Source organism: Lissotriton vulgaris, chromosome 3_1 (genome assembly GCF_964263255.1).
Source record: "Lissotriton vulgaris chromosome 3_1, aLisVul1.2, whole genome shotgun sequence".
Classification (NCBI taxonomy): domain Eukaryota; kingdom Metazoa; phylum Chordata; class Amphibia; order Caudata; family Salamandridae; genus Lissotriton; species Lissotriton vulgaris.
In genome coordinates, this window is record NC_141689.1 from 1,355,639,099 (window position 1) to 1,355,665,890 (window position 26,792).

Sequence of the window (26,792 nt, forward strand, 5' to 3'; positions counted from 1 at the left end):
ATTTAAAAGCATTTTTCTAAGCTTTCGCTATTTACCACGAGGTTTGACCTCGCGGTAAATAGCGTCCCGAAATTGCGAATTCGCAATTTATAAATGGTTAATGAATTGCATTTAAGGAATCTCAAATAGAGATTCCTTAAATGTAATTCTTCGCAATTTAGCGAAATCGCATTTACCGATTTTTGCATTTGGGATGATGAATCCCAAATGTACAAATTGCGCTCGCAAAGGGCCAGATTCTCAGAATCTGGCCCTTTGCGAGCGCAATTAAGCTTCATGAATCTGGCTGAATATTTCCTCCAAACAAAATCCCTCTGCGAATGACTGGAGTAAAGAGTTTCAGTTAAGCTCTTCTTGTTTGAGGCAGTCTCCAGAATAGAATCTCATGGTTTACATTGTTCACCAACTGTAAATTATTTTGTTGTTGCCAAACAGATTCTATTTGAATCACCCTCAAAATTCAACCTCCCTTGGTTCTTGAATCTTTTACTCAAAAAACACTACAATTTTATTTACATACACCACTCTACTTTTGTTCCACCACCTGTGAGATTCTTCTGACCTAAACACTTCATTAACCCCTTTTGGTGCACCAAATGTAGTACATCTCAATAAGCAAATGTTTCTACCAGCGTCACTATGACTGTATCACTTAACCTGAATCAATATCTTTCCCTCTGTCTCTCATCATAAGCCTGCTTACTTTTCTTTCATACCGCTACCTTTTGTTATCCCGTGAAACAAGATTCTTACAATACCCACTGAATTTACTGACTGGCATTCAAGCTAAAACCAACTTTACAAAACATTTCCTACCTGTTAGAACTTAGAATGGTGATATCTTGGTTCTGGAGTGAGGAATATTGCAATATGCTATCAGCATGTCCCTCATGCACTTCCAAACAATTGCTTCATCTCACTGGAGACAAATTTCATTATCAGATATTCATTCTTTTAGAAAGCCCTCAATAGCAACTCATTTTTTCTAAAATGTTACCACAGCCAAAGTATTCAGTTATAAAACAAGTTTCACATCGATCCATTTACAATAATTATCCACAACTACTAGAGCAAATGAAGGTCTTCCAACCGTGAGAATGGCCATAAGAACCAGATACCCAAGTTCCCCCACTGCCAATCACGCCTCTCCATATTCATCATAGGTTGCCTCCTTTACACCAAACCTTTACCTTCCAGGATACATCACGGGAATTGCACAATTTTTAACTAAGCCTGGGCGGAGTTCCGCAAAGTGGAATATAAGCTCTTCCGTCGCTACGCAGAGCTCCGCAAACGGCGGAGTGTGATAGAAAAATGCAGTTTGCAGTGATTTGCAGTGCCGGATGCTTCTCCGCACTGTGCAATCATCGCTAACGGCACCATGAACAGTGCAAGCGGGGGTTGCTTTCCTTTCAGCCGCTTGAATAGATTGGTACTCTAGCTGCAGCTTTCTCATAGCGAACGGACAGTTTCTCAACGCGAGCGGTCGCGAGCATACGCGACCACTCGCAATGAGATTGGCTTCCTATCACTTTGAATGCTTTCTGCCAAGCGTTTATTTCTAATTGTTTATCTTTACTATGGCTATGTGGAGTGGCAAGATTTTTTTCTGACCCCTTTGGCATTTTTGCACAATTTGTGAAAAATATGTGAAGGTCACAGAGTTCAATGTGTAATTGACTTTCGGATGAAAATCAGGAATCTTACAATGATTTATGTGAGGATTTCTGTGTACCATATCATATGACTGTGGGGTCTTATCGTGGAGTACACTGCTCAATATCATCCTGGGTAGCTGTGGCTGCAAGCAGTAAGGATTGGCAAGGGAGCTTATTGTAAAGCATTTAACAGCACCAAATAACAAAATAAGAATGTCACACAACAAGAAAGAGACACAACAACAATGTATACGAATAGAGCATCTATTAATGAATGTATAGAAACCTTGATCATCAGAATCCACCAGAGGGTTCTGGAGATACATATTTTAGAAGTTGTTATCACTTATAAATACAACTGCAAACAAGCATTGGTCAATAAAATGTTTGTAAACTTTCCAAAAGTTTGAAAGAGTTAGTGTGGGTACTCTGGCCTGGGTTGGGGGGAAAAATCTGTCAGGGAAATGATCTAGGGGGCCAGAGAGCGTACTTTAGACAGTTGCCTGGCCACTAGGCATTTCAAGGCAAGTTCCAAACTTTACAGGACAACCGTAAAAGACATCAACTAATTAGTCTTGATATTGAGGATACAGACAAAAGATGCTCCGGTGTGGCACAGTAGATGGGGGTGTCTTTGTGGTGATCCCTTGGTGAACAGGTGATGAGGGCCAACTTTGGCCACAGAGATTGGGGTCCCTTGAAGACCTCTCTATTGCAGTAGCGAACAAGCTGACGCTGGGCTACTGGTCTCCTTGGACCATGGTTTGGGTGAAATCCTTAGGTAGGAACCAGTGTCCCCTGAGTGTAACAATTCCGGTCTTTGATAGCACTCCCTGGTCCAGCAGACACAGATGCAACTTTTGGCTATCTCAGATTTATCCTTCTGTGCGACCAGTGACTGATAGTGGCAACACTCCAGCGGTGGCTACCAACTTGCTGGTTTGAGCTTCTTCAATCAATCATTTATAAAGTGGAGCTCATCACCCATGAGGGTATCCAGGCGCTGAGGTTTAGCTAGTCTCAATGGAAGAGCCAGGTCTTGAGTCTCCTTCTGAAATCCGCCAGGGAGGATGATGTTTGTAGGTGGAGGAGTAGGTCTTTCCAGGCCTTCCTGGCGAGGTATAAGGGTTATGAAAATTGGAAGGACACAATTGATTTAAAATCCATTTGGAGTACTAAAGATTGTCAAGTGAAGGGCACAGAAGCTTTGCATCGTGCTTGTTTGATACCGTCGCAAATCTTATTTTTAAATGACACGGTACACCAGACTACTTGTTTTGGTTTAGCAACAACCAAAAATCTAAATATACCTTCCATTCCATCACTAGCCGTGTATGATACATGGCAGAAACATATCAAACATACTATTAAAGACTTAGAGGTCTTGTTTAAAAATAGCACTCTGAACTCTTCCGATATTGATCCTTTGGGATGGTTAGTGTGGCTGACAACTTCAAATGCATATTAATTACGTTTTATGATTACTACAAAGGGTTTTACACAAAGTAGACCTGATCCAGTTTTCCCACATTAACATACAGTTACAATATATTCAGTGGGTAAATTATGTCAGCAATGGTTGGAACATTCCACACTGTCATCTGTGAAACACCACCACAACACTTTTCTCATTTATTATTGATTTGGCTGATTTTCTTCTAGGTCCAAAGTCCCCTCGAACAAAATGCTTCATCTATTCTGCATATAGTGAATTTTGGAAACTATCGCAGATGTATGCTGCCATACGACTAAGTATGGGCCAAAAATCCGCTATGCTTGCGAAATTTGCGGATTTTCAGCAATTTCGCGATCCATGAATCTCGCGAAATTGCCAAAAATTCACAAATTCGCGAGCAGGCAGATTTTTTTTTTCACATACAGATTTATTTACCCAACGAGGTAGCGCTTACTGATTAGCCAGTAGAAAGCACTCCAGTTGAGTAGAGGTATGGCACAACACGGGGCATCTTCGTGGATAAATATGCAGGCAGGATTCATACTGGCACGACGCTCCTGTCGCAAAAAACCTCAACAGTAAGCACTTACAGATAGAAAATAAAGCAGGTGCCGAGTTGAAGCTCAAATTCATTAACGCATTATGATCAGCCCAAAATAGTGAGCACGGACGAGGCTAGGCAGGTGTGCTTCCTCCCCATATCTACCACCAATTAGATGTAATCCTTGATGGAGGTCTTTGCACCCACGAGTTTTTCGAGCACAATCCCTGGGTACTTCCTGTGACCAGGAGGCTACTTTCTTCTCATCTGCTGCTCTGATCAGTTTGACCCTTTATAAAAAAGAGGCATGTGAACTGGAATAGAAGCCCTGACATTTGGCCCTGCCCCACACATACTAGGGTATGCAACGTCTTTGCGCCCTTTCCTCACTATGATGGGCAGCTCACTCGAGGGACCTCGGCGCCTTTAGGTCGGAGTGAGGGACAAATTCCGGAGAAACTTCCAGGTCCCTAATGATGTGTTCAATTTTTTTTTTAAAGAATACACCAAGGTTCTCACAAAGTTCTTGGGACGGGATGATGGCGTTCTTGGCGCATTCAGGGTAAGTAACACTATTCAGTATATTGAAAATGCTCCTGGAATTGTTGGTGGAGTTACAAATCAAAGAGGAATAATATTCTGCTTTAGATTTCTTAATCAAGTTCTTATATTCTCGAACCTTATTTTTCCACACTTCCTTAAAGGTTTCCTTGTAGTCTCGTCTCCACCTTCTCTCGGCTTGTTTGCATCCCTGCTTCAGATTTTTTAAAGTGTCATTGAACCAAGGAGCGGAGTCATTACCCTTACAGCTGCGTGTTTTTTGAGGAGCATGAGCATCAAGGATGGCTGTGATACCGGTGCATAGTGAGGTGTAATTTTCCTCTGGATCTCTGTACTGTGCTTAGGCAGGGACCTCACATTCAGAAGCCCACATTTTAACAGATCATCACCCAGAAAATCGGCTCGTGGGAGGGCCGTGTGTAACAGTGTAAATGTTCCTTTATCTGCATGTAGCTTACCCAGTTGTATAAGCGTCTCTCTTGAGTAGGGAGGGCCAGAAGGTAGCTGACTAGAGTCTGTTGGGGCAAAACAGGCAGCATAGCTGGCACAAGGCGCTACCTTGGCACGGACGGGCGCAGACGGGCTTGCCTTATGCGCGCCTTCAGCGTGCAAACAGCGTGCCCGCTGCGCTCGTCCGCTGCACGTCCGGAAAAGGCACATGATTTATAGACAAAGAGGACGGGGGAGGGGGGGCGTGGCCTCGGAAAGGGGCGTGGTGATGGCGGCAAGAGTTAGTTTGTGCAGCTTACGCGGCAGCGCTGAAATCCGCTGCGCGGCCTGGTCAGGGGCGAGCAGGTGCCCTGAGAGGTGCAGGAGGGGAAGAGGGGTGAGTTAAAAAACACAATAAGTGACTCTCAAATTTTTTAAAAGAATAGCAAGTCGCGCTCCCAGCTTCCGCCTCAGGAGATCAATGAATCTGAAGGCGCTTGTAGTCAACGCCTTTTGTATGACCACGTGTCTCAATCGCGGTGGAAGATGGATGCCGGACAGAAGCAGTCGTAAATCCGCTCTCAACTAACAAGCCCGTGCGGCGGCTGCCGCCTCCCTGCGCGTGCAGCCGGGTCGAACTCCTTCCGACCATTCAGTGGTCCCTATGAAACCCATAAGATACGAATACCGAAAATAAATACGATCCGGCTTCCGCCTCCCGCATTTAATGCTCATTAATGAGAGAACAGCCTGAATTTCTTATGGCGACCCTTCATCAATAAGTGACAGCGACCCCCCCAGTCTGTGTCCTGAGGAGAACCCGTAGAATCAAATTGGGTTCGAAACGCGTTGACCTTCCTTCCAAGATACAAAACAGACGGGGCTTGATAGGAACTAAATAATACACTTGCAACCATTCAGTCCATCATGTGTTATTCCTAGTCATAGCACCCCATCACGAATTATAATATGTATCTTGTGTCGGTGTTGACAAGTAGGCGAATGTAACCATCAGTTTGTCCACTTGTTTATTATTATTCAGGACTGGTGCCTCAAAATTAATTCTGCTGAGGTATTGCATAGTTGTCTATGTGATTTTCTATGTGACAATTCTTTTGTAAAAATTCTTTGTTTGATATGTTCATATCAGTGTATTGAATGTATGTATGTACTTGTTTAATGGTTCGTGGTTTTTTGATGTCATAAAATATCTTTTCAACATTTTTTTTTTCTATAGAATAAGAATTGACTCAACGTAATGGTTGTCCAACCTAGTAATTGATTTGACTAAGCGATGCATTATTGGTAAATTAACCTGCTCGGCCACTTGTTTTTGTTTAACCTTTTGTATGGGCTTGGCGGGGGCGTGGCCTCTAGAAGGGGGCGTGGCCTCAATGAACGCCGGTGATGGCGCTTGTAGTCAAAGCCTTTTGTATGGGCTCGGCGGGGGCGTGGCCTCTAAAAGGGGGCGTGGCCTCAATGAATGCCGGTTATGGCGGCAAGAGTTAGTTTGTGCAGCTCCGTGGCAGCGCTGAAATCTGCTGCGCGGTCTGGTCAGGAGTGAGCAAGTGCCCTGAGAGATGCAGGAGGGGAAGAGGGGTGAGTTAAAAAACACAATAAGTGACTCTCAAATTTTTAAAAGAATAGCAAGTCGCGCTCCCGGCTTCCGCCTCAGGAGATCAGTGAATCTGAAGGCGCTTGTAGTCAACGCCTTTTGTATGGGCTAGGCGGGGGGCGTACCTCGAGTAGGACGAAAAAAGCCTAGTTTCCGCCCACTCACTTACAAAAGTAATTGGCCTATTACGCTGGCAGTGAGTCTCCTGTAGCATAGCAATGTGTATGTGGTGACGATCCAAGTATGGTAAAACCTGTCTCTTCTTACGGGGATCCCCCAGGCCTCTCACATTCCAAGATAGTATATTAAGGTCAGTGTTACCCGCCCCAGACATCATTTCTACCAATCCACATCTTAAGCAATGGGGAACAAGGTCGGGCCACCACCCTGCCAACCTCTCACCTGTCAGTCTCATAATACCATAGTTCTTTTGGTTCCACTTGTACCTCTGGACCTCTATTCGTTGGACTACACAATTCAAAGATGATAAACTCTCAAACTATCCCCCGTGACCCCCCTCCATCCTCTCCCCTCCCACTGAAGCAACCCAATCTTCCCAATCTTGCCAGCACCCTTCGTCCATCCCCCCTTCCTTACCCAATAGGAACTTACAAAATTTAGTTCCACAAAACCCAGAACACTGCAAAACATTAGTGGGTGATACCCTCCGGGGACCTACTCTAGAGGGCCTCACAAGTTCTCCTCTCCCATGAAGGACCCCCACGATGAAACACCAGGGATCCTCCACTGCGGAAGAGGTAATCCGGAGTCCAATAATGACCAACAACTGGTGCACATCCGAACTTACGTCCCAGTGTCATTAGGCTTTGTCATTCCCATACTTGCCAGCTGTTCTTTGATTCTCGTCCACTCAGTGCGGATGTTTGTCTTCTCTGGCCGGTGATGACCTCTGCGACCCATTGCGGCTCTCTCGATCTCGGTTTTGCTGTTTCATTGATTGTAGGTATTCCTCTACATGGGCAGGATTGGTGAAGAATTTCTGTTTGCCCTGATGCGTCACACGCAGACGAGCTGGCTATAGCAGGGCATACTCTGCGCCTCTAAAAGGTTTTTCTTGACGTCTATGAACTTTCTGCATTCTTCTTGTACCATGGGGTTGAAATCAGGATAAATTGAAAATGCATTTCCCTCGTAGGTCAATGTTTGTATATTTCTGGCTGCCCGTAGGGCCACATCCCTATCACGATAGTTAAGTAGCTGTTCAAATGATGGGTCGGGGTGCTGCTCCCGGGACAGGTCGTGGGCCCAACAAACTATGTGCCCGCTCAACATCGAATTGCGGGGAGAAGGCATCTTGCCCCACAGCCGAAAGTAGCATCTTCTCTACATATTCCTCCATTTTGTCAGTGTTTGTGGATTCCGGAATCCCCACCACGCGTATGTTTTGTGCGCCAACTGCGCGCTTCTAAATCCTCATTCTTGGCTGCTATAATCCTCAAGATGTTATTCATGCGAGCCAATTGAGTCGAGTGTCCAGCTGTAATGTCATCATTGTCCGAGATACGCCTTTCTACTTCCACTATTCGTTCCTCGTGTGCGTCCAATTTGTGCGCAATTGCATCCATCCTAGACGACATGCGGTCCACCTTGTCTACAACAGTCGCGAACCCCTGTCGCATTTCTTGCAATATGTGCTCCATGTCCGCACCTTGCGATCCAGTAGCTTATTCTCCCCCTGTTGCTCCCGTGTCAGGCTGCCAGCTTCTGGAGCTGGATTTAGCGGTCTCGAAGGTGAGTTTCGGCTGCCTGGCGTCTGGCTTGCCAATCGTGTCCTCGGGTGTTTCACTACGTGCGAAACAGGGAGTTCTGTGCAGCTTTTACGTTGTGTGTGTACACTCACTCAAGACGTGTCACCGCCTTGCGTGGCAAATTCTACGAATGCCGTCAACCAGCAAGCGAGCTTCCGGGACACCACTGCCACCCACTGTTCCTGAGGGGAGGAGGCCCAACCACCTCAACTTGGTGATGCTGTGCCTGGCTCGTAGGGGCGCCACCCTGGCGTCTCTTCTAGCGTTCTTCCCTGGCAGGCGGCCAGGCTGTGTGTTGCAACGTCGGTCTATAGGTCAAAACCAGGGGCGCAGTGGCACCACTGCAGTGTTCCCAAATGAAAAATGAGCGTAATCTTCAGCACCCTGCCTGCACCGCCCGGGAGGCTCTGCTTCCTATGGTGGTCACCAGGGCGGCAGGCATGGGGGGGGAGGGGGAGGACTTCCCCACAATGGCCCAGTCCTCAGTGGCTGTCCCCAGGCAGTATCAGTGTCTCTCGCCAATCATGGCGCAATGGTGGCCCAGTCTTGCCGCCCTCACCTCGACCGGAGGGGACCTCTGGTCTCAGCGCCGGGCATCAAATGCACAGCCCCAGGGCTGATCATGCCTGGCCCCGCTCGTTGCTCTCCGCTGTTTTCCCTTGTCCGGCTGGATCCTGGCTGTATTTCCGATCGGGCGGGAGTCCCGGGCCTTCAATGTTAGGCACTCCCACAGCAGTGTTGGGTACTGGGGAGCCGGACCAAATCTGGCAGGGTCAGGAGGCCTCCGCCGCCGCCCAAAGCAGCCTCACATTCGCCCTCCTTCGCTGCAGGCTACTCAGCAAGTCTTGTTGCCCCCGACTGCACACAAGGATGAGCCCTCATTACTTGGCCCCGCCCCTCACCAATATGTATGTTGCCGCGTAGTGGCAGCCGCATTTTGTGCCGCGACCACCCTCAGTGCCGCCGCCGCCTCCCAGTCTGTAGGGTCGTCCGCCGATGTTCTGGCTCGCCGCACCATTAAAAAAATTGGCCTCCACGGTGCGCTGCACCCAGGACGCCGTACTGCGTCAGCACCGGCCAAACAGGGCACAACTCCACCCAGGATCACGGGCTCCTCCGCTCCTCTCGCACATCCACGGGGCCCAGCTTCCACTTTTCAAACCACGGGCTATCCCAGCCTCTCCTGCCGCCGTGCACTTCTGCCAGCCTGTCCCTCTGCAGCCGGTCAGATTACAGTTGGCTCCTGCCCGCGTATGCCACAGCCGCTCCACTCCAAAGTTGTACTGAGTGTCCTTCAGGCACCAAGGTACGGATCACTCGCTTTTCGGATGCACACCTAAAGTCTTTAGGAGGATAATTGCAGGATATTTATTCCGGACCTCGGGAGCCTCACGCGAGTGCAGCCATACAGATGTGCGCCCTCTAGCGCCCCTCCTGCTCGTGCATGCTTCTATATGGATAACATTACTTCCTCCCAAAAACCCGATTTAAAGTTGTGTCTGAACTTTCTGCAGCCAATATGTTCTTGCTATCCCCCTCCCTTCCACTACACCATTGCAATGAACTCGCACAGTTTTTTCATAATAAAGTTGTGACTATTCATCGTGAGCTTAAATTGGATTCCTATTCTCATGACAACTTCATCTTTCATCTTTCCCACTACTACTCAACTTTCTGACCATAATGTGACTGTTCCCCCTGATTTTGCATCTGATGAATCTTGTCAAGTTAAGGCTTGGCTCCCACATTGATTGAATTCCTTTAATAAATCTAATTGGAAGCATCAAGTCTGGTTCCTCACTTGATCCTCTCCCTCCTTCCAAGCTCAGATGCCTGGATGAGCCTTCCTTTGAGGTGATTGCTCAGCTCCTCAATTCCTCACTAAATCTGGGCAAGTTGCCTCGCAACTGGAAGCACAGTCTCGTGCTTCCACTGTTGAAAAAGACTGGTTTAGATCCCCTCTGCTGGTCTAACTTCAGGCCTATATCTCTTCTCTCCACTTTTTCTAAATATTGGAAAACACATTAACTCTCAACTTTCTGCTCATTTGGTGAAACATAAGCTATTTCATCCATCTCAGTCTGGCTTTCGTCCTGGTCACAGTACTGAATAAGCTCTGTTGGGGGTCATGGAGGACCTTAGGCAGCAGCTTGAATGTGGTGGCTAAGCAGCGCTCATCCTTTTGGATTTCAGCGCTGCTTTTGATACGGTATCCCATTCCATTCTGGTGTAGCGCCGCGTAAGCTCTGGTATTGTAGGTGTAGCCTTGCAGTGACTGATTTCTTTTTTGGAGGATCACTCCTTTCAAGTCTTTTCTCACACCCTGAAATCTAACTCTGTTGCCTTGCCATCTTGAGTTCCGCAGGGTTCGATCCTGAGTCCTCCCTTTTTAAACTTTACGTTCGCCCTTTGGCAGACATTGCGGAAACATCTAGGTTGATCATCTTTTTATATGTTGACGATACGCAGATTATCTTTTCTTTATCATCTGCTCAATATCAAGATCCTTCTTCACTTAAACATGGTCTGTGTAACATCTCCTTGTGGATTTCCAGCAAAGCTTTCAGGCTAAATGGTTCTACAACGGGGGGTGCTCATCCTGGGGAACAATCCTGAGCTATGGGGAACAACCAGTGGCCTGTATCTTTGGGACCTTTACCCACCCCGGTTCCTAAGGTTAAGAACCTGGGATTTTCCATCGATAGCAAGCTCTCTCTCACTGCTCAGGTCTCGAGAGTTACCTCGGCCTGCTTTGTGGTACTCAAGAGGTTAAAGAAAATTCTCTGGCTAATACCACCTGCTGCTCCGACGACTGTACTGCAGTCTTTGGTGATCTCCAGGCTCGATTAGGGTAATGTATTGCATCATGGTTGGACAAGACCTCTGTACGCCGTCTCCAGCTCATTCAGAATGCAGCTGCCCGCCTACTTTATAGGTTACCTTGCCACGCCTCTGTCTCCCCTTTGCTCTATCAACTCCACTGGCTCAGGGTTGGCAAGCGTATAGAATTTAAGGCTCTCTGCTACATGATTAGAGCTCAGCATGGCCTGGCTCCCGCATACATACCATATCTTGTCAAGCCCTATTGACCTTCTCGCAATCTAAGATCTGCTAATCTTTTCCTTTTCTCAGTCCCTAGAGTAACGCTGGCCCGTATGGGTGGCCGTTCGTTTTCTTTCCTATGACCAAAATTGTGCAACTCTCTTCTGCTAGAACTCAGGAATTGTCAATCCCTCTTTGCCTTCTGTAAAAAGCTCAAGGCTTTTCTTTTTAGCCAGGTCTAATGCCAACTGAGCTTCGGTCTCACTTGTTCCGCTGCCGGCGCCGGGAAACCCTGTTGGGTAGCTGCGCGCTTTATAAATCTTTAAATTAAAACAAAACTGCATTATCTTTTCTATTTCAAGTATTAGGGTAATTCATTGATAGGCCTTCCTCTATGCCATGTGACACCCCTGTTTAGCTCCAGTTATTTTGTGAGGTTGTTTTCGAATATATTGCCATACAATGGAATAATCTACCACATCAACTACCACTTTTACCTGCTTAAGCAGTGAAAAGTGCCACCTTTCATATGGAGAATTCTGGAGAATTGTTGACAGAAACAGGATTCTCGCTCAAAACAAAAGAAAGGGGGACCAGGAGCTAAATATGGTCCAGTGTCCATGCACCCACTTATAATCCAAAATCAATGAGGACACTGTTCCTAAAACCGGGGTGCAAATATGTCACCTTCACGGTGTCAAGAGAAAATGGAAAAGAGAGCAGGAAGAAGCAAGAGAGGAGAGAAGAAAGAAAGAGGCAGTGGTTTCTGGATTCTGACATAGCCACTCCACATTGTACCATTAAGACAAAGTAAGCCAAAAGCATATGCCTGGATCAAGGTCTGTGGGGCCTTAAGATCACTGTCCAAAACCTTCCAAATCACCATGTAGTTACTGTGTAATACGTCAATGTCCTAAATGTGATCCTATCAAAGACACTTTGTCAAACGAACACTGAAATGTGCTCATTGGTGCTTATTGTAAGTCTGTGGCACGAGGTGGGGCATAAAGCAACTCTCTTTTTGGTGAAAGGGAAAATATTTTTAATTGGATTTTGGCCCAAAGAGAAAGGTCAAAACCCAAGGAAGGAAGAGAAAGACAGGAGAGAGAAAGCATATATGAAATGGAACCTGCAAGAGTGAAATAAAGACGCATGAATTGTATGTTGGTAGATGAAACAGACATGACTTACAGTTGGCAAAACCACTATAGGATGAAGAAAAGCTTTGGTTTGCTAATTGCTTAGCAAGTATACAGACATAAACGTACACATATGATAAGACATGGGTGCGCAGTTAGAGTAATTAAGCATGACTACCGAACACAATTGGTGTTTAATTCAGCTGCATGATGATGATACATGGTGATCCACAGAAAAGCCTAAGGCGAGCACTAGTAGCAGCGCATAATTCGTAAAATACTAGTGCTGGTACCTGCAACTTGTATGAAAAGCCCGTGGGCTGTGCAATTAAAAGTTGGTGTGTGAAATTCCAAAGCTGGTTGTCTCAAAACTCATAATGCACCTTAACTCCACTGACACATATACCTGCCCATTTATTTCACTCTTGCCTATCCTGCTTCCTCCCTTTGTGACATTCTAATTTTTCTCTTTCTCTATCTTTCCACTTTTTTCCCTCTTTTGCCATCTTGAAGCAACAGATGCAAAACAAAATGAGTGCTGGTCCCCAAAAATAAGTGCTACTGCCCCACACCGGCAACCACTGGCTCTATTAAAGCACTGACTGGTGGAAGGATAATCTAACTTTGGGTATTATACAACTATCATGGGGCAATAAACGATTGAGCACAAGCAGCTCTCAAAAAGCAAGTGTTCTGTAGTATACTGCCCATACATAGAACTTTATGGTATCTTATAGTGTTATGACACACAACAGCAGTTAGGCACGCGTGTTCCGAAAAAGTAGGTCACAGACGTAGGAGACATATATCCCTGCTCAATGGCAAGGTGTGGCATAAAGGGGGGGCGGATGGAGCCAATATATTGTGTAGTGGGCTTGAGCAGCCTGAAAATATAGCTCCATAACTGGGGCCTCAAAACCCCCATTGAGGCATGGTTGCGTCATAGTCCGCCATCCCACTCTGGGTTGTTTCTCGCCCCATGCTAGTCTGATGAGTAATGATCGGAGGGTATCGAAGAAGGGGCGTCCCGGGTTAAAGGGTATATTATTGAATATACAATACAATAATTAGGTAATACTATAATTTAGGTATTAGGCCCATTTTCATCAAGGCCAATCTGCCAGCCAATGAGAATGGCATTGCGATCCATCGAGACACCCAGTTTGTGATGGTTTCAAGCGCAGTGCCACAGTTAGCGCGAAGCATTTCTTATTTATTTCTTGTTATTATCACGCCTAGATATGATATTTCCATTTCGCACAATTTGAATGAGAACTGAACAGTACTGGGTGCAAGCTGGAAAATCTGGAATCTACTCCAGTTGATCCCTACCCCGGAGAGGAAATCAAATCTGATAAACCCTCTTAGGATCAGTTTGAGGCTAATCTGTGGGTCCCGTAAATAAAGGGTGACATCGTCCACATATAATGATATTAGTATCTGATGTGAGGGGTCTGGTATAGCATGCTCTCCATGATGTTGCTGTACCTTGGCTGCGATGGGTTCGATGGCGATAGCAAAAAGCAAAGGGGACAGAGTGTAGCCCTGGCGTGTGACTCGCATAATGGGGGTTGGATTGGAGTATAGACCGTTAATCTGTGTAATGGCCTTAGGCCAGACCTACAGCAGCTTTATCCATGCCAGGAATGGCTGGGGAATGCCCATTCTACCCAATAATATGAACATGTAATCCCATTTTTCCTGCGCTGATCTCCGGGTCAATGTTGTGTAGTAATGCAAATGTTGTGGTCCCAGGGCCTTGACGGAATGCAGGCCCATTATTGCGGCCCGGATTTTGTCCTCCGCTATAGCGGCAGACAGAAACTCTCTGCGAGAGTTGTTGGTCCACCCAAGAGCAGTGTCCTTTAAGTAGGACACTATGTCAGGAGGTACTTTTCTATGCGTGCGAGTTTTGCATAGTCGGCAGTCAAAATATTAAGGATCTCCTATGTTTCGATATGCCTAGTGCTTTCCTCGTCCATTATTTACAAAATCTGATTGGCGAATCTAGGGGGTCTGGTTTCCTCGGACAGAGTTCTGCCAGGCTGCCTGCCTTCGCCGAATGATCTGCCCACATGATATTTAGATTGGAATTTAGATTCACGTTCTGCCTCATTGGAATATTCAATTAGTAGATATTTGAACTGAACCCTTCTCTTTGGGCTAGGGGCAGAAGTTAGGAGCTCTTCAGTTTTTTTTTATGTCTCTTTATAGTCTATTTAGTGTTCCCCTGATGGAACGTAGGATCCCTCTGCTTTTGGCTATACATAGCCCCCGAATGGTGACTTGAAGCTTTCCCATACACATGCAAGGGTTGAGACACTGTTTTTATTGCGAGGGAAGAATTGAAGAATTTCCTGCTGTATTTCTTCACAGAAGGCTCTATCTAGCAAGGTTGTGGTATGTAGTCACCAGGAACGATATGGAGATTCATTGTCCGGCGGCTTTCGTCTCATGAGCAGGGGGGAATGATCTAGGGTGGTTTGCGCCAAGTGCGTCACAGCCTGGATCAAAGTGTTAAGTCCCTTCGACAGTAACCATAGGTCTATTTAGGACCAGCTGGAGTGCACGCTAGAATAGAAGATGCCCTCCCCTCATGATGGATGGAGGGACCTCCAGGGGTCAAATAGATGGTGATATGTAATGATGCCCGTGAGGTGCTTGGTTGCCTGCGGATGTGAGGATGAGGTGCCATGTGAGCAATCGGAAAGAGAGTCTAGTGCTAAGTTGAAATCAGCTCCCCATATAATGAAAGTGGAACCTATTGCTAATATGCAACCCCATACCATGTCAAAGTAGCTGGCATCATCAATGTTGGGGGTGTAGCAACTAACAAGGGTTACTGTGTGTCCCTCTAATCTGCCCCACATCCCGATGAATCTGCCCTGTATATCTTGTAGTGTCCCTAGAGGGCAGTATCTTATGCTATCTTTGATGGGGATTGCTGTGCCTCTAGCATATGTCGAGTAGGAGGAGAAGCAGTTGTGTGCTGCTCATTTCTTTCCAAAGGTGGGTGCTGCGTTACGGTCCAAGTGTGTTTATTGCAACATAGCCACCTGCACTTGGTGTCTTTCTAAGTATCCTAGGATCTGTCTGCATTTGCGAGGGCCTTGGAATCCTCAAATGTTCCATCCCAGGAAGTGTACACGTGGGTCTTGTCTGCTCTAGGTTCTGCTATATCTGTCTTGTCCTCTCTGGGACCGGAGGGGTCAATGTGTTCTGCCATGGTGAGTTTGTATGGATCGTTCTCTATGCTTTTGTAATTGTATGTGCTCAGTAATAATCTGTGCAGCACCGCTGTGTGTATCAAAAGTAAGACTGCCTCCCACCCATACCTGCAGCCCAAACCTGTAGGTAAATAGTATCCCTCCCAAACCCCCCATTATGTGTTCTGCGTGAAGTGTTGTGCAAGGATAGATGTTGGTACCTCCAGGAGAATAGACTCATTAATGACAATTTAGTAACATGCAAGAGGTGTAACAGCTAAGACTGGTAAAAGCAGTATACTAACATATGAGTCAAGTAGTAACATAACTTCAACATACTACATCATTCAGGGAATTCCCACTGGGGGAAAGCACCAGAGAGTCTGTCAGCGCACCTCGCAGGAGCGAGGATGCCCGGGAAGTCGTTATTGCTTGGCGATTTCATTAGTCCCGGCAGTACCACCCATGCAGGCTCCATCAGGGTCCGTGTTTAGCCATTCCCCCAGGGCCGGCGCATATTTTCAAACCGATAAGCAATGAAACATGGAATGCATAGTCCTACCTGTGATGCAGGTGACCAATTCCATACAATGACCTGGCCTTAGTCTTCTTCAGGAGCAGGCGGCGTCCGTCGGAGCCAGGATCACCATCCAGAGTTATGGGTGACCGTCTCTTAACAGTTTTTAAGAAATTTTACACTTGTTGCAGGGTGTTAAAGATGTGTGTCATCCCATGGTAGGGGATTTGCAGTCTGGTGGGGTAGAGCATCAAGTACTGTATGTTGGTTTGCTGGAGTTTCCGCTTGACTGGTAGGAACTTCCTGCACGCTTCTTGTACTGTTGTGCTGAAGTCTGGGTAGATCGAGTGCTTGTTCACTTCGTAAACCAGTTCTTGCTTTTCCCTTGCTAGTCTCAGCACCGTGTTGTGGTCTTTGTAATTGAGTAACCACACCAGTATGGTCCACAGAGGCGCGCCCCATGGCGGTCTGGCTGCAAGTGAGCGATGGGCTCACTCCACCACTAGAACTCTGAAGATTGCCTCCGCGCCAAAGATCCCAAGCAACATTCATTCTACATAGTCCACCATGCAGCCAGTTGTGGTAGACTCCTGGATCACCACTATAAGCACGTTGTTCCTGAGTGAACGCCCCTCCAAGTCTTCAGTCTTTGCAGCAATCATTTTTAACAGTTTATCCATCTCTTGGAAATGTTCACAGCAGTCAGAGGAAGAGTCTTTGAGGGTGGATAGCAGCTGTTCCTTTTGGTAATGCGGCCATCATGCTTCTCCAACGTTTGTGTGATGTAGTCCATGTGCATATTCATGGTGTCCATTTTGGACTCGATGGAAGTGAGGCTTTGGCACATCATGAGGAGAAGTTCTTTTATATCTGTATCTTGTGGCGTAGTAGTGCTTTTCCAGGCCGGGAGTTGGAGTTTGGCCTGTTTGCCATCCGTTGGACCCATGATTTTCCCCTCTACGTGGTATGGGTGGGCACGGTAAGCCTCTCTGGAAGATCAGGATTCAGCGGCTAGCTCTGCTTGTCCCTCAGGGTGTGCAGATCCCACTCAGGTCAACAGGCGCCAGTTTGTGCCTTTGGGCTGTTATACAGGCCAGTTTGTGCCTTTGTGCAGTTATTTATGTGAGCCCTGGCTCTGCCACGGCCCAACTCTTTACCCTCCGCCCTGATTCTTGTGTTGCTGAAGAGGGCCCGGCTCACAAAAAGCAGCGTGTCTTGCTTGGGATTTGGCAGGTAATGTCCACTTCAGCCTGTCTTATCGAGTATTACAAGGCAGCAAGGCTGCTCTGCGCCCCAGGATCAAGGCCTCACCATTCCATGCCCCACCTCCCGGTGCTGTACAGGTCGCATAGGTCTATCAGCATCCTTCTAGCAGCGCGTCTGAACAGGGTTCTCCTCTTGCCCCCTTCAGGCCCCAGGTGAGCGTGCAAATCAGGATCGGGGAGCCAGCCGCATCAGCAATCTCGCAACTCATATTAAAGTGGCCCTTCACCTCAGCCGAGGCCCAAGGTAGCTCAGGGGAAGCAGTATGGGCTCAGCCTGGCTCAGCCTTAGCGTCGGAGCAAGCCTACCTCAGCTGGTCCCGATCTAACTCAGCGGGCGACCCTCTCTCCATAGTGTAGCTCTGCGTTGGGCAGCTCCTGGTAACTGGCGGTGGTACAGCCGGGGTCTCTCCGCAGCAATTCCATACAGCAGGGAAAGGCGATGCAGACCCGGTTAGCTCAATCACGTAGCCGTCATCATGAACAGCCGTAGGCTGCAAAACAGGGATGCGCTGCGAGTGATCACTTAGACGGTGTCAGCGAGTCCCCACTCTTCTCATCAGCTCCCTGGTGAGCCACGTTGGGCATAATGTGTTTAAAGGCAGTTTTCGCCACTTTAGGAAGGAGGATTCTGGCGGTTTATGGTCCTGGGCTATCAGAGCCTCACTGCCGTGTGGTGATTTTGTTCGTTGGCTCTCAAGAGCCCCTAAGTAATGTCAATCCATGTAAAAAATGTGTGACATGCTGTGGCACATGGGAAGAAGGAAAAGTGTGGTGTAAAAATGATTGTGTGTAGTATACTTAATCATGGTTATATATGGTGCACTGGTCATTACTGAGGGAAAAGCATATGTTTTTACAAGGGTTCTAAACCCACCAGGAGAAATTTGTTTTTTTAATATTTGCTTTAATTTTTCTACTTTACCGAAATGAAAGATGTCCCTTTTTTAAATCCCCCAAAATAGTGTCTAGGGAGATTCGTGGCCCTTTTTGACTAACCAGTCAGTGGAGAAGTGTGGCTCAATGGTTAGAGCGGCAGACCCTGATGCAGAGGTCTAGCCCGGGACCAGGGTTCAATTCCCCCCCTCGGCGGCTCTTGAGCTAAAAAATTCCACAGACCTGATAATTCTCGCCTCGGTGCCTATTCCAATCATGGAGTCCCACTCTGCAACTCTGGGCAATAGCTTGCTTAATCTCCACAATGGCCCCCACAACGCTAAGGATGCCTGGCCTCCACCTTGGGGGTACCCAGGAGTGGACGCCTCACAGGGATAGCCAGGATGGGTACCACAGTGGTATTCGTACAAGAGCCTTAAGACCCTTGCGGGTGAGTAGTGCGCTATACAAGTATCAATTTACATTTACACGACAGACTTTTTTTACATGCTGTGGCATGTGGAAGAGGGTCAAGGTTTGCTATAAAAGAAATCCCTTAATTTTTGGAATGAGACTTTGGGAATGGTTGTGTAAGAAAACTAACTGCATGGGCCAAGTGCCAGAATGGAGGAAGGAAGGGCTTTTTGTTTATAAATAACGAAAATCAAGTGTAGATTTGTGGCACGCCTTAAGAAAACCAGCATGGAAACAGAAAAGGGACATCACCCTTTTTGAAAGACACAAAGGCTTTGGACTGAGAAAAACTATTCAGAACAGATGGTACAGGGGCAGTTCACAGGGTCTATGAGTGTTTTTTTGACAAGGGTTCAAACCCCAGCTGGGGAAAATCGATTTTTATATTTGTTTAAATTTTTTTTCTATTTTACCCAAATGAAAAATTACCTTTTGTAAATCACCCCTAGCAGTGTCTGTGAGATTTGTGTCCTTTTTAGTCAAGCCAGTGCATGTCAGAGATTTGTGACATGCATTGGCACGTGGAAGGGGGGGCAGGTTTGCTATGAAATAAATCCCTTAATTTGTGGAATGAGACTTTGGGAATGGTTGTGTAAGAAAACTAAATGCATGGGCCAAGTGCCAGAATGGGAGTAAGGAAGGTCTCTTTGTTTATAAATAACGAAAATCAAGTGTAGATTTGTGGCATTCTGGAAGAACACCAGCATGGAAACAGAAAAGGGACATCACCTTTTTTGAAAGACACAATGGCTTTGGGCTAAAGAAATCTATGCACAGCAGATGGTACAGGGGCAGTTCACAGGGTCTATGAGTGTTTTTTTGACAAGGGTTCAAACCCCAGCTGGGGAAAATCGATTTTTATATTTGTTTCAATTTTCTTTTTCTATTTTACCCAAATGAAAGATTCCCTTTTGTAAATCACCCCTAGCAGTGTCTGTGAGATTTGTGTCCTTTTTAGTCAAGCCAGTGCATGTCAGAGATTTGTGACATGCACTGGCACGTGGAAGGGGGGGCAGGTTTGCTATGAAATAAATCCCTTAATTTGTAGAATGAGACTTTGGGAATGGTTGTGTAAGAAAACTAAATACATGGGCCAAGTGCCAGAATGAGGGGAATGAAGGGCTCTTTGTTTATAAATAACGAAAATCAAGTGTAGATGTGTGGCATGTAAGAAGAAAACGTCATGAAAACAGAAGAAGCACATCACTCTTTGTTTAAGACACAAAGGCTTTGGGCTATGTAAAGTTGTGCAAAACAGATGGTACAGTGGTAGTTCATAGAGGCTATGAGTACTTTTTGACAACGGTTCAAACCCCACCTGGGGAAATTTTTTTATATATATATTTTTTAAACAATTTATTTATTTTAGCAGAGTGAAAGATAGTCCTTTGGAAATCCTCAACTGATAATCATGAAAGACCATGTAAAAAATCTGTGGCATATGTCACATCAGCTGTGGCATATGCCACATGACAGAGTGACACCTGTCACATGCCAGGAATGGGCTCCAACCCTTACTCCATGGGCCGCAGCGTCACAAGTTACAAAGAGGGGGGGCGGGAGGCCACACCGCGACCTCCCGCGCCGCTACCTGATGTGGAAGCCGATCCCTGTACCCGTCCTCACTCACCGTATAATCCTTCTCCAGCAGCCTTGTTCAGTAGGCGTGGTTTAGCGAAAACCGCACAGGATACGCCGCTCAGCAGCAGCACACCCACAATCACGCCGCAGCCACAGCTCTATGGGCTGGACCGGGTCCACCGAGCCCCAAGGCGGAAGCCCGTCCCAGTAGTTCACCGGCCGCGGGTGCCGGCGGCCACCATCTTTCGCATGGGCTGCGCGGAGGAACCAACGTCTCAGCAAGCCGTCAGGTAACCAGAGCAGTGTCTGGTGGCCGGGCTATGGTCCATAGGGGCATCAAGAGACCGGGAGATGCCGCGTTGACAGGTGCCCCCAGATGGAGTGTGCCGCGTTCACTCTCGGTTCGCAGCGACATCCGCCATGTTGGGGCCCCACGGCCTCAAAGGATCCGGATTCCAGCAGGGCCCCCGAAGCCCCAAACTGCAGTCTGGACAGATCAGCGGATAATACTCCGTTCAGAGGGGCCCTACGAGCAGGTAGGAGACTCGGATGACAGCCGCATGTGTCGGGATTCGAGGCGGATGACAGAGGTGTCTGGAGCACTCTTAAAGTTCGACCGTCATCTTGATGCCTCAAGCCCCACCTAGCTTGTCAGAGCATTTTCACTCCTGAATTGGTCATAGTAGGGTTCAAACATCCCAATATAGCGGAACCTTTTGATTACAAGTAGGTGCTAAGCAGCTCAAAGCTCAAGCCTCTTCATGGGTCAAACAGTTACTGAATGCTGCGCAGCCCACTGAAGCAGGGCTCAGAAGAAGCATCTCAGTTGTCACTTCATTAGGAATGTGGCCCTCTGAAACTTGACTCAGAAATTGTCGTCTTCCTGACCTTTGCTCTGTGAAGAACACAACCTGGTAGTCTTCCTTCCTACTCACTCAGAGCAAAAAGTAAGCAGCATGCCCTACTCGTCCCAGCTAATGCATTTGAGCAAGTGGATAGTAACAACATGATTTTTAATATTTAACAGGTCACAAAGAGTAAATTAATTATAAAAAAATAACAATAATAACCTACCCTCTTGTAGGAACTTCTCCACAGGTAATAGGAAATTCTCCACAGGTAATAGGAAATTGAAGAAAATCATCTTACACTTGATACAACATTAAAAGAAATCACATGACCCACACTCATCAGAATCAGTGTAATATTGATTAAGGTGCAACACAGTAGCACCCAACAGTTTTGACTGTATTTCTAGGAATTTTATATTTTTAGCCATCATTAAAACATAAAATTGAGAGAGGGTATAAAGTGAAGCCTTGCTTGCTTTGGCCACTTACCCATCTTGGCATTTTTCCTGCTTGAGGATCATGATGGTGAAACTGAAGTACCAGCACTGTGACCACAACAGACAGTCCCACAATCACCATAATGCTTGCAAAATATTGTGCTGGAAAGGTAAAAAAGGACACTGCATTACGTATGGGCTAATTTTCCAATCTTTTCACAGGATCAGGCTATCCAGCTAGTGATTTGCAATCTAAGAACTTAGGCATGTAACACAACTTTTTAATACATTTTTTTATATAAATCTTTATTTTAAACAGTTGCTCGGTACACAACACACACGGTGGTGGATCTTTCGCATAGTGCACAGTTGAAGGAGAATGGACAAAATTGTAGGCATCCATAGAAGCATTGATACACATTGTAAAACTCCAGCAAATCAAGACAGAACATCCTACCCGAGTAGATGATCACAAGAAACATGATACTCCGAACCCCCCAGTCCGATTACCCTCCCAGTTAGTAACAACTTAAACGTATGTAAAATGCACCTGCTTTCCCCGTAATCCTGCATCGTCAGTGGTGCTATTTGTAGAAGCAAAAGAAGTACTCAGCCAAAGTGGTGTTATGTTGGAGTGAGACACATGATTATGCCTGTTTTGTGTCGCATCAAGGTGCAGTCATAGGTTGTTATGTTATGTTAAAAAATGTATAGAGTGCAGCGTATAGCTGAGGGTATCTTGGCGCTAGCCTAGGTAAAGAGCATATGTGAGAAAGGGGGAAATTACTTTGGTACTCCCATCTTCTGGCTGCTGCAGAAAAAAGAAGGGATAACCCGTATCGGGTCTGGGAGAGCTACTTGCCAGGCGAAGACGGGAAGGAGTTATGGCAAGTATCTATTGACATGCTTTATTCCGTGATTAAGTCTGCTGCTCTCAGAAGAAATCATTTTTTCACAATACATAGGATATACTGGACCCCGCTAAAGATCTCTAAACTGAAGGGTGGTGGTGCTGCAACTTGCTGGAGGTGTGGCTTTCAGAGCGTGGATGACGTCCATATTTTCACTTCCTGCCCTAGAATACATAAATTCTGGTTGGACGTCGGTAAGACCATCTTCAAGGTTATGGGTCTAGAAATTGAGGTAAGCCCAATCCTTATTCTTTTTGGTGTGGTAGACAGGATGGTTGGGACACGATCTTAGTCTGGGTCTCAATGTAAACCTGTGTTCTATTTTATATTGTTGGCAAGGAGGGAGATCTGCCTGTTGTGGCGACAAGAAACATCCCCCAGCTGGAATGATTGGTGGAAGTCTGTTAAATACTATCGAGCCATAGACCATGTGGTTACTATCTCAAGGGGTAGGCCTGAGTTGGGGTTACTCTAGAATTGGCTGGACGATCCCCGGACGGGAGATTAGTTTATAGATCATGGCTTAAATTGGTCAGAATTAGATCTAATACACTTCCAATGATTAATACCTCTGGGTCAGCTCAAGTTGATTATAAACGGGTAATCCCCGTTTGAAAAAAATCAGCTGAGACTAAGTATCCACCAAAAGCTATTTGCGCCAGTGGCGGGACAGGTCGAGAGGTGGCAGTAGCTACGGAGTGCATATGAGGAAAAAATTTTTATAGAGCGCAGCGTATACCTGAGGGTGTCTTGGCGCTAGCCTAGGTAAAGAGCATATGTGAGAAAGGGGGAAATTACTGGTTGGAGAGCCAGGTTTTAAGGAGCTTTCTAAACATCTAAAGAGAGGCACCCGATCTAATGTATGCAGACAGGAGATTCCACTGTTTGGTTGCTCCTGCAAGAAAGCTGCTTCCTCCCCATTTGGTTTATTTGTATCTGAAAGTGTTAGGTTTGTAGGCTCTCATTGGTCTGAAATTTCTATTGGGAACGTATCAAGAAATGGCTTGACTCAGAAATGCTAGTCCAATTCCTAACAGTCAACCAGTGAAGATCTTTGATGGTTCGGGAGAATGAATGATGTTTGGGAAGGCCAAGAAGTAGCCTAGCAGCAGAGTTCTGCAGAACCTGAAGTTTGTTGATATACTGTGCCTGAAGACTGATATATAAACCATCACAGTAATCTAATTTCGAGAGAATTGATGTGGAAATCACGTTCTTTCTAAAGTTAAGGGGGAGAAAGTTTAACATTTTCTTTAGGATTCTGAGAGTATCATAAAAGGACGATAAGACTGCAATAATTTGCTTTGCTTAGATTTAGGTTGTCATCTAGAATTACCCCATGACTCTTGGTTTTGGGAGTCAGCAAGGGAAGCATGCTCATTTCTGATGACTAGCTAGCAGTTGATCAGAAATTGGGATTATTTCACAGGAGGATCACCTCTGTCTTTTCAGAGTTTAGTTGTAAACAGTGCAGCCAGCCTGCCGGATTAACAACAGAACCTCAAATTGCTAACATCAGCTGTACTGTTCCCGGTCCTCCAGGCGAAGACAATCTGCCCACAATGCATTCAAAGGTTTTAAATAACTTATAACTTCTGCATTATATATTTAAAAAACTTTTTTTGACTTGCTGACTATCATTTATTGACAATGCTCTAGTGGGTTTCTACTCAGCGGTCCTTTTTACGATGAACTGATTACGTTTTAATTTGTAATGGGTTTTAACCAAACAACAAAGAATATGTATACAGTGCTTGCTCAACAAGTGAACTAATTTCTCCCATACAGTTATAAATTCGGAGGCTGGTATAATTAGTATCATTGGTGGAGGATAGCACAATCTGCATATTATCTGCAGATGACGTGAGGGAAAAACCAAAGGATTGAATCAGAGGCGTGAGCTCTGTTACATATAAATTGAAAAGGGTGTGGCTGAGCAAAGATCCCTGGGGCACTCCACTGGGCAAGAAGAAGGTATTAGAACTGAAGGTATCCAATTTGACCGTGTTATCCCTGTTGTCTAGGAAGGACTTGAGTAACTCCACGGCCATATTTTTTATGCGTATGGCTTCCAGGCGAGAAATCATATTTGGGTGGTCCACAGTGTTGAAAGCTGCAGACTGATCCAGCAGGATCAAAGCAGCCATCTGCCTTCATCTAAAATGATCTTGAGTTCGTCAGTGGCCTTAATTCGGGCCGTCTCAGTTCTGTGTTCCGATCTGAACCCGAATTGCGTTGGATCCAACAGATTATTCTCTTTGATGAATTCATTCAATTGACTGTTTATGATTTTTTCTATTATTTTGGCTGGAAAGGGTAGTCTAGGAATGGGTCTTCCGGATCCTGACTGGCTTTTTTTTAAAGCGGAAGAATTGAAGCCCTCTTCCGGAGAATAGAAAGGATTATTGTATTAAACATGGAATAGAAGATGTTTGTCAATACCATAGCTATTGGTTTCAGGATTGACTTAAGCACTGAAGGGGGGCAGGGATCATCTGAGGATCCAGGTTTGGTGGTCTGGATCAGATTGTCAATCTGCAATTCCGAAACTAGGGTAATGGTGGTTAATGAGGCCAGTGAGATATCATTATCCTTAATGCAGTGTACAGTGCTGTTAGCCACTTGTGAAATCACATTGTTGGATGGTTAAATAGGTTATAAATGTGGTCCACTTCACTCTTGAAGTGTTGGGCAATGGTGTCACAGAAGGGTTGGCTTTTACAACCTCCTTTAAACTCTGGTTGTTTTGTTAGTTTGTTTGTTACCTGGAAACATTCCCTGGTCGAGTTTTTAGAGGAATCAATCTGGGAGGTAAAAATACATTATTTTCTTTAACCAGGAGGGTGAAAGACAGTTTATACGCTTCTATTTCATGAGATTTATACTGAAACCTCCCTTTCCTTTCTTGTCGCCTACAACTTAGTTTTTCTAGCCGGACAGCTTCAGAAAACCAAGGAGCGGAGGGCTTTTTTCTGCCTTGATTAGCCTTTTTAGGAACAGTTAGGTTGAATGCAGTATTTAACCAATGAAGGCAATCCTGGGTGGCTAGCTCTGGGTTTTTCACGTGTGGAAGGAGGGATTCCATAAATTGTAGCTTAAATTGTTTGCAATCCAGATTGGCCCATGCCATTTAATAGGTCGTACCTCACCTTTTGTTAAGATCTGCTATAACCTCTATAACTCTTAGCTCACAAAAAACGTCCGACCAAGAGAGCATTAGAAGATTTAGTTCAGCAATGGCTTACTATTGGACAAAATGGCATCTAATATGTGGCCAGCAGTGTGAGTGGTGTTTTGTACCAGCAAATCATTCATGATTTCAAGCAGAGCCTTGGTGTCTTTATCTTTTTGATACTTCAAATGGAAATTTAAATCTCCAAGGACTGTGAAGTTCGTGTTGCAGATTTCATCCTCTAGGAGGGAGCTGATGGAGTTTAATAATTTTTTTCTTGGGCCAGGTGGCCGATAGATGAGTGATCCTCTAAGGTATTTCTTCTTGGTTAATTCGAGCCAAAAGGATAAAGCTGCACAATCTTCATTTGACAAGGTCGTAAATGTAGCCCTGTACTTGTATCGATATGTGACTCCAAGCCCCTCTTCCTCTATTGAGCGGGCAATCCTGCCTATGCTTCAAGTATCGCATAGGGATTGTAGTTAGGAGTTCCAGCATCGAGGTGCAGTTAGTCCAAATTTCCGTAATAAAAATAATATCAGGCTGGTGTGAGTCAATTACCTCAGAAATTTCAATTGCATGTCACATCAACAGCCGTGCTTTAATAAAAGCACAGCCATTTACAATTGGCTTCTTTTTAGGTTTCGCCTAAGTGAAAGCTGCGCACTGCGCAGCTTTTCGCGCAGGCGAAAACCTAATGAGAATACTATGTGGCTTGGGAATCCGCCCTCTGTTCCATTGGCTAGCTCCATAAATGGAGGCTAGCCATTGAAACAGACATCTGTCCGTCATGGCCGGACCAGATTCGTGGGCCTTCCCGCGATTTCTTCCCTCTCCACCTTTTTCTGATCGTCATCGCGGCGGTGGGTGTGTGCTATTTTTTTTTTCCACAGCTTTGTTTTCCACCATTTCGGAAGTGTCCTTTGCAGGGGTGGGTTGCGCGATGTCCCGCTCTCCGTTCCCACCCCCTCCCACTCCCGCTGTCCGTGTGCCCATTCCTGCCCCCCTCTCGCTGTCCGTGTGCCCGTTCCTGCCCCCTCCCGCTGTTCATGTTCCCGCCCCCCTCCCGCTGTCCGTTCTGCCCCCCCTCCCGCTGTCCGTTCCGCCCCCCCCTCCCGTTGTCCGTGGGCCCGTAGGTGCTTGTTATGCTGCTCGGAAAGATAAGCTCACTCCACCGGGCGAGGTGCGCGCTGCTCCGGGAAGAAGTGCAGGCCCCCCCTCCCAGGAAACCCGCCAGCGCACCAGCAACCACCCGGAGCCAGGTGAGTTCCCCTCCATGGCGTGCGAAAACTCGC

General features: G+C 46.2%; 1 protein-coding gene across 1 annotated transcript in view; it reads right to left on the reverse strand.

Moving 5' to 3' along the window:
* Positions 1 to 26,792, reverse strand: part of LOC147727885 (neuronal acetylcholine receptor subunit alpha-7-like) — a 1,417,517-nt gene that overhangs the window by 134,461 nt on the left and 1,256,264 nt on the right. Inside the window, exon 9 of the mRNA XM_086961831.1 lies at positions 21,467 to 21,576. Coding sequence (XP_086817957.1) covers positions 21,467 to 21,576 — 110 coding nt within the window. The remainder of the gene's footprint in view (positions 1 to 21,466; positions 21,577 to 26,792) is intronic.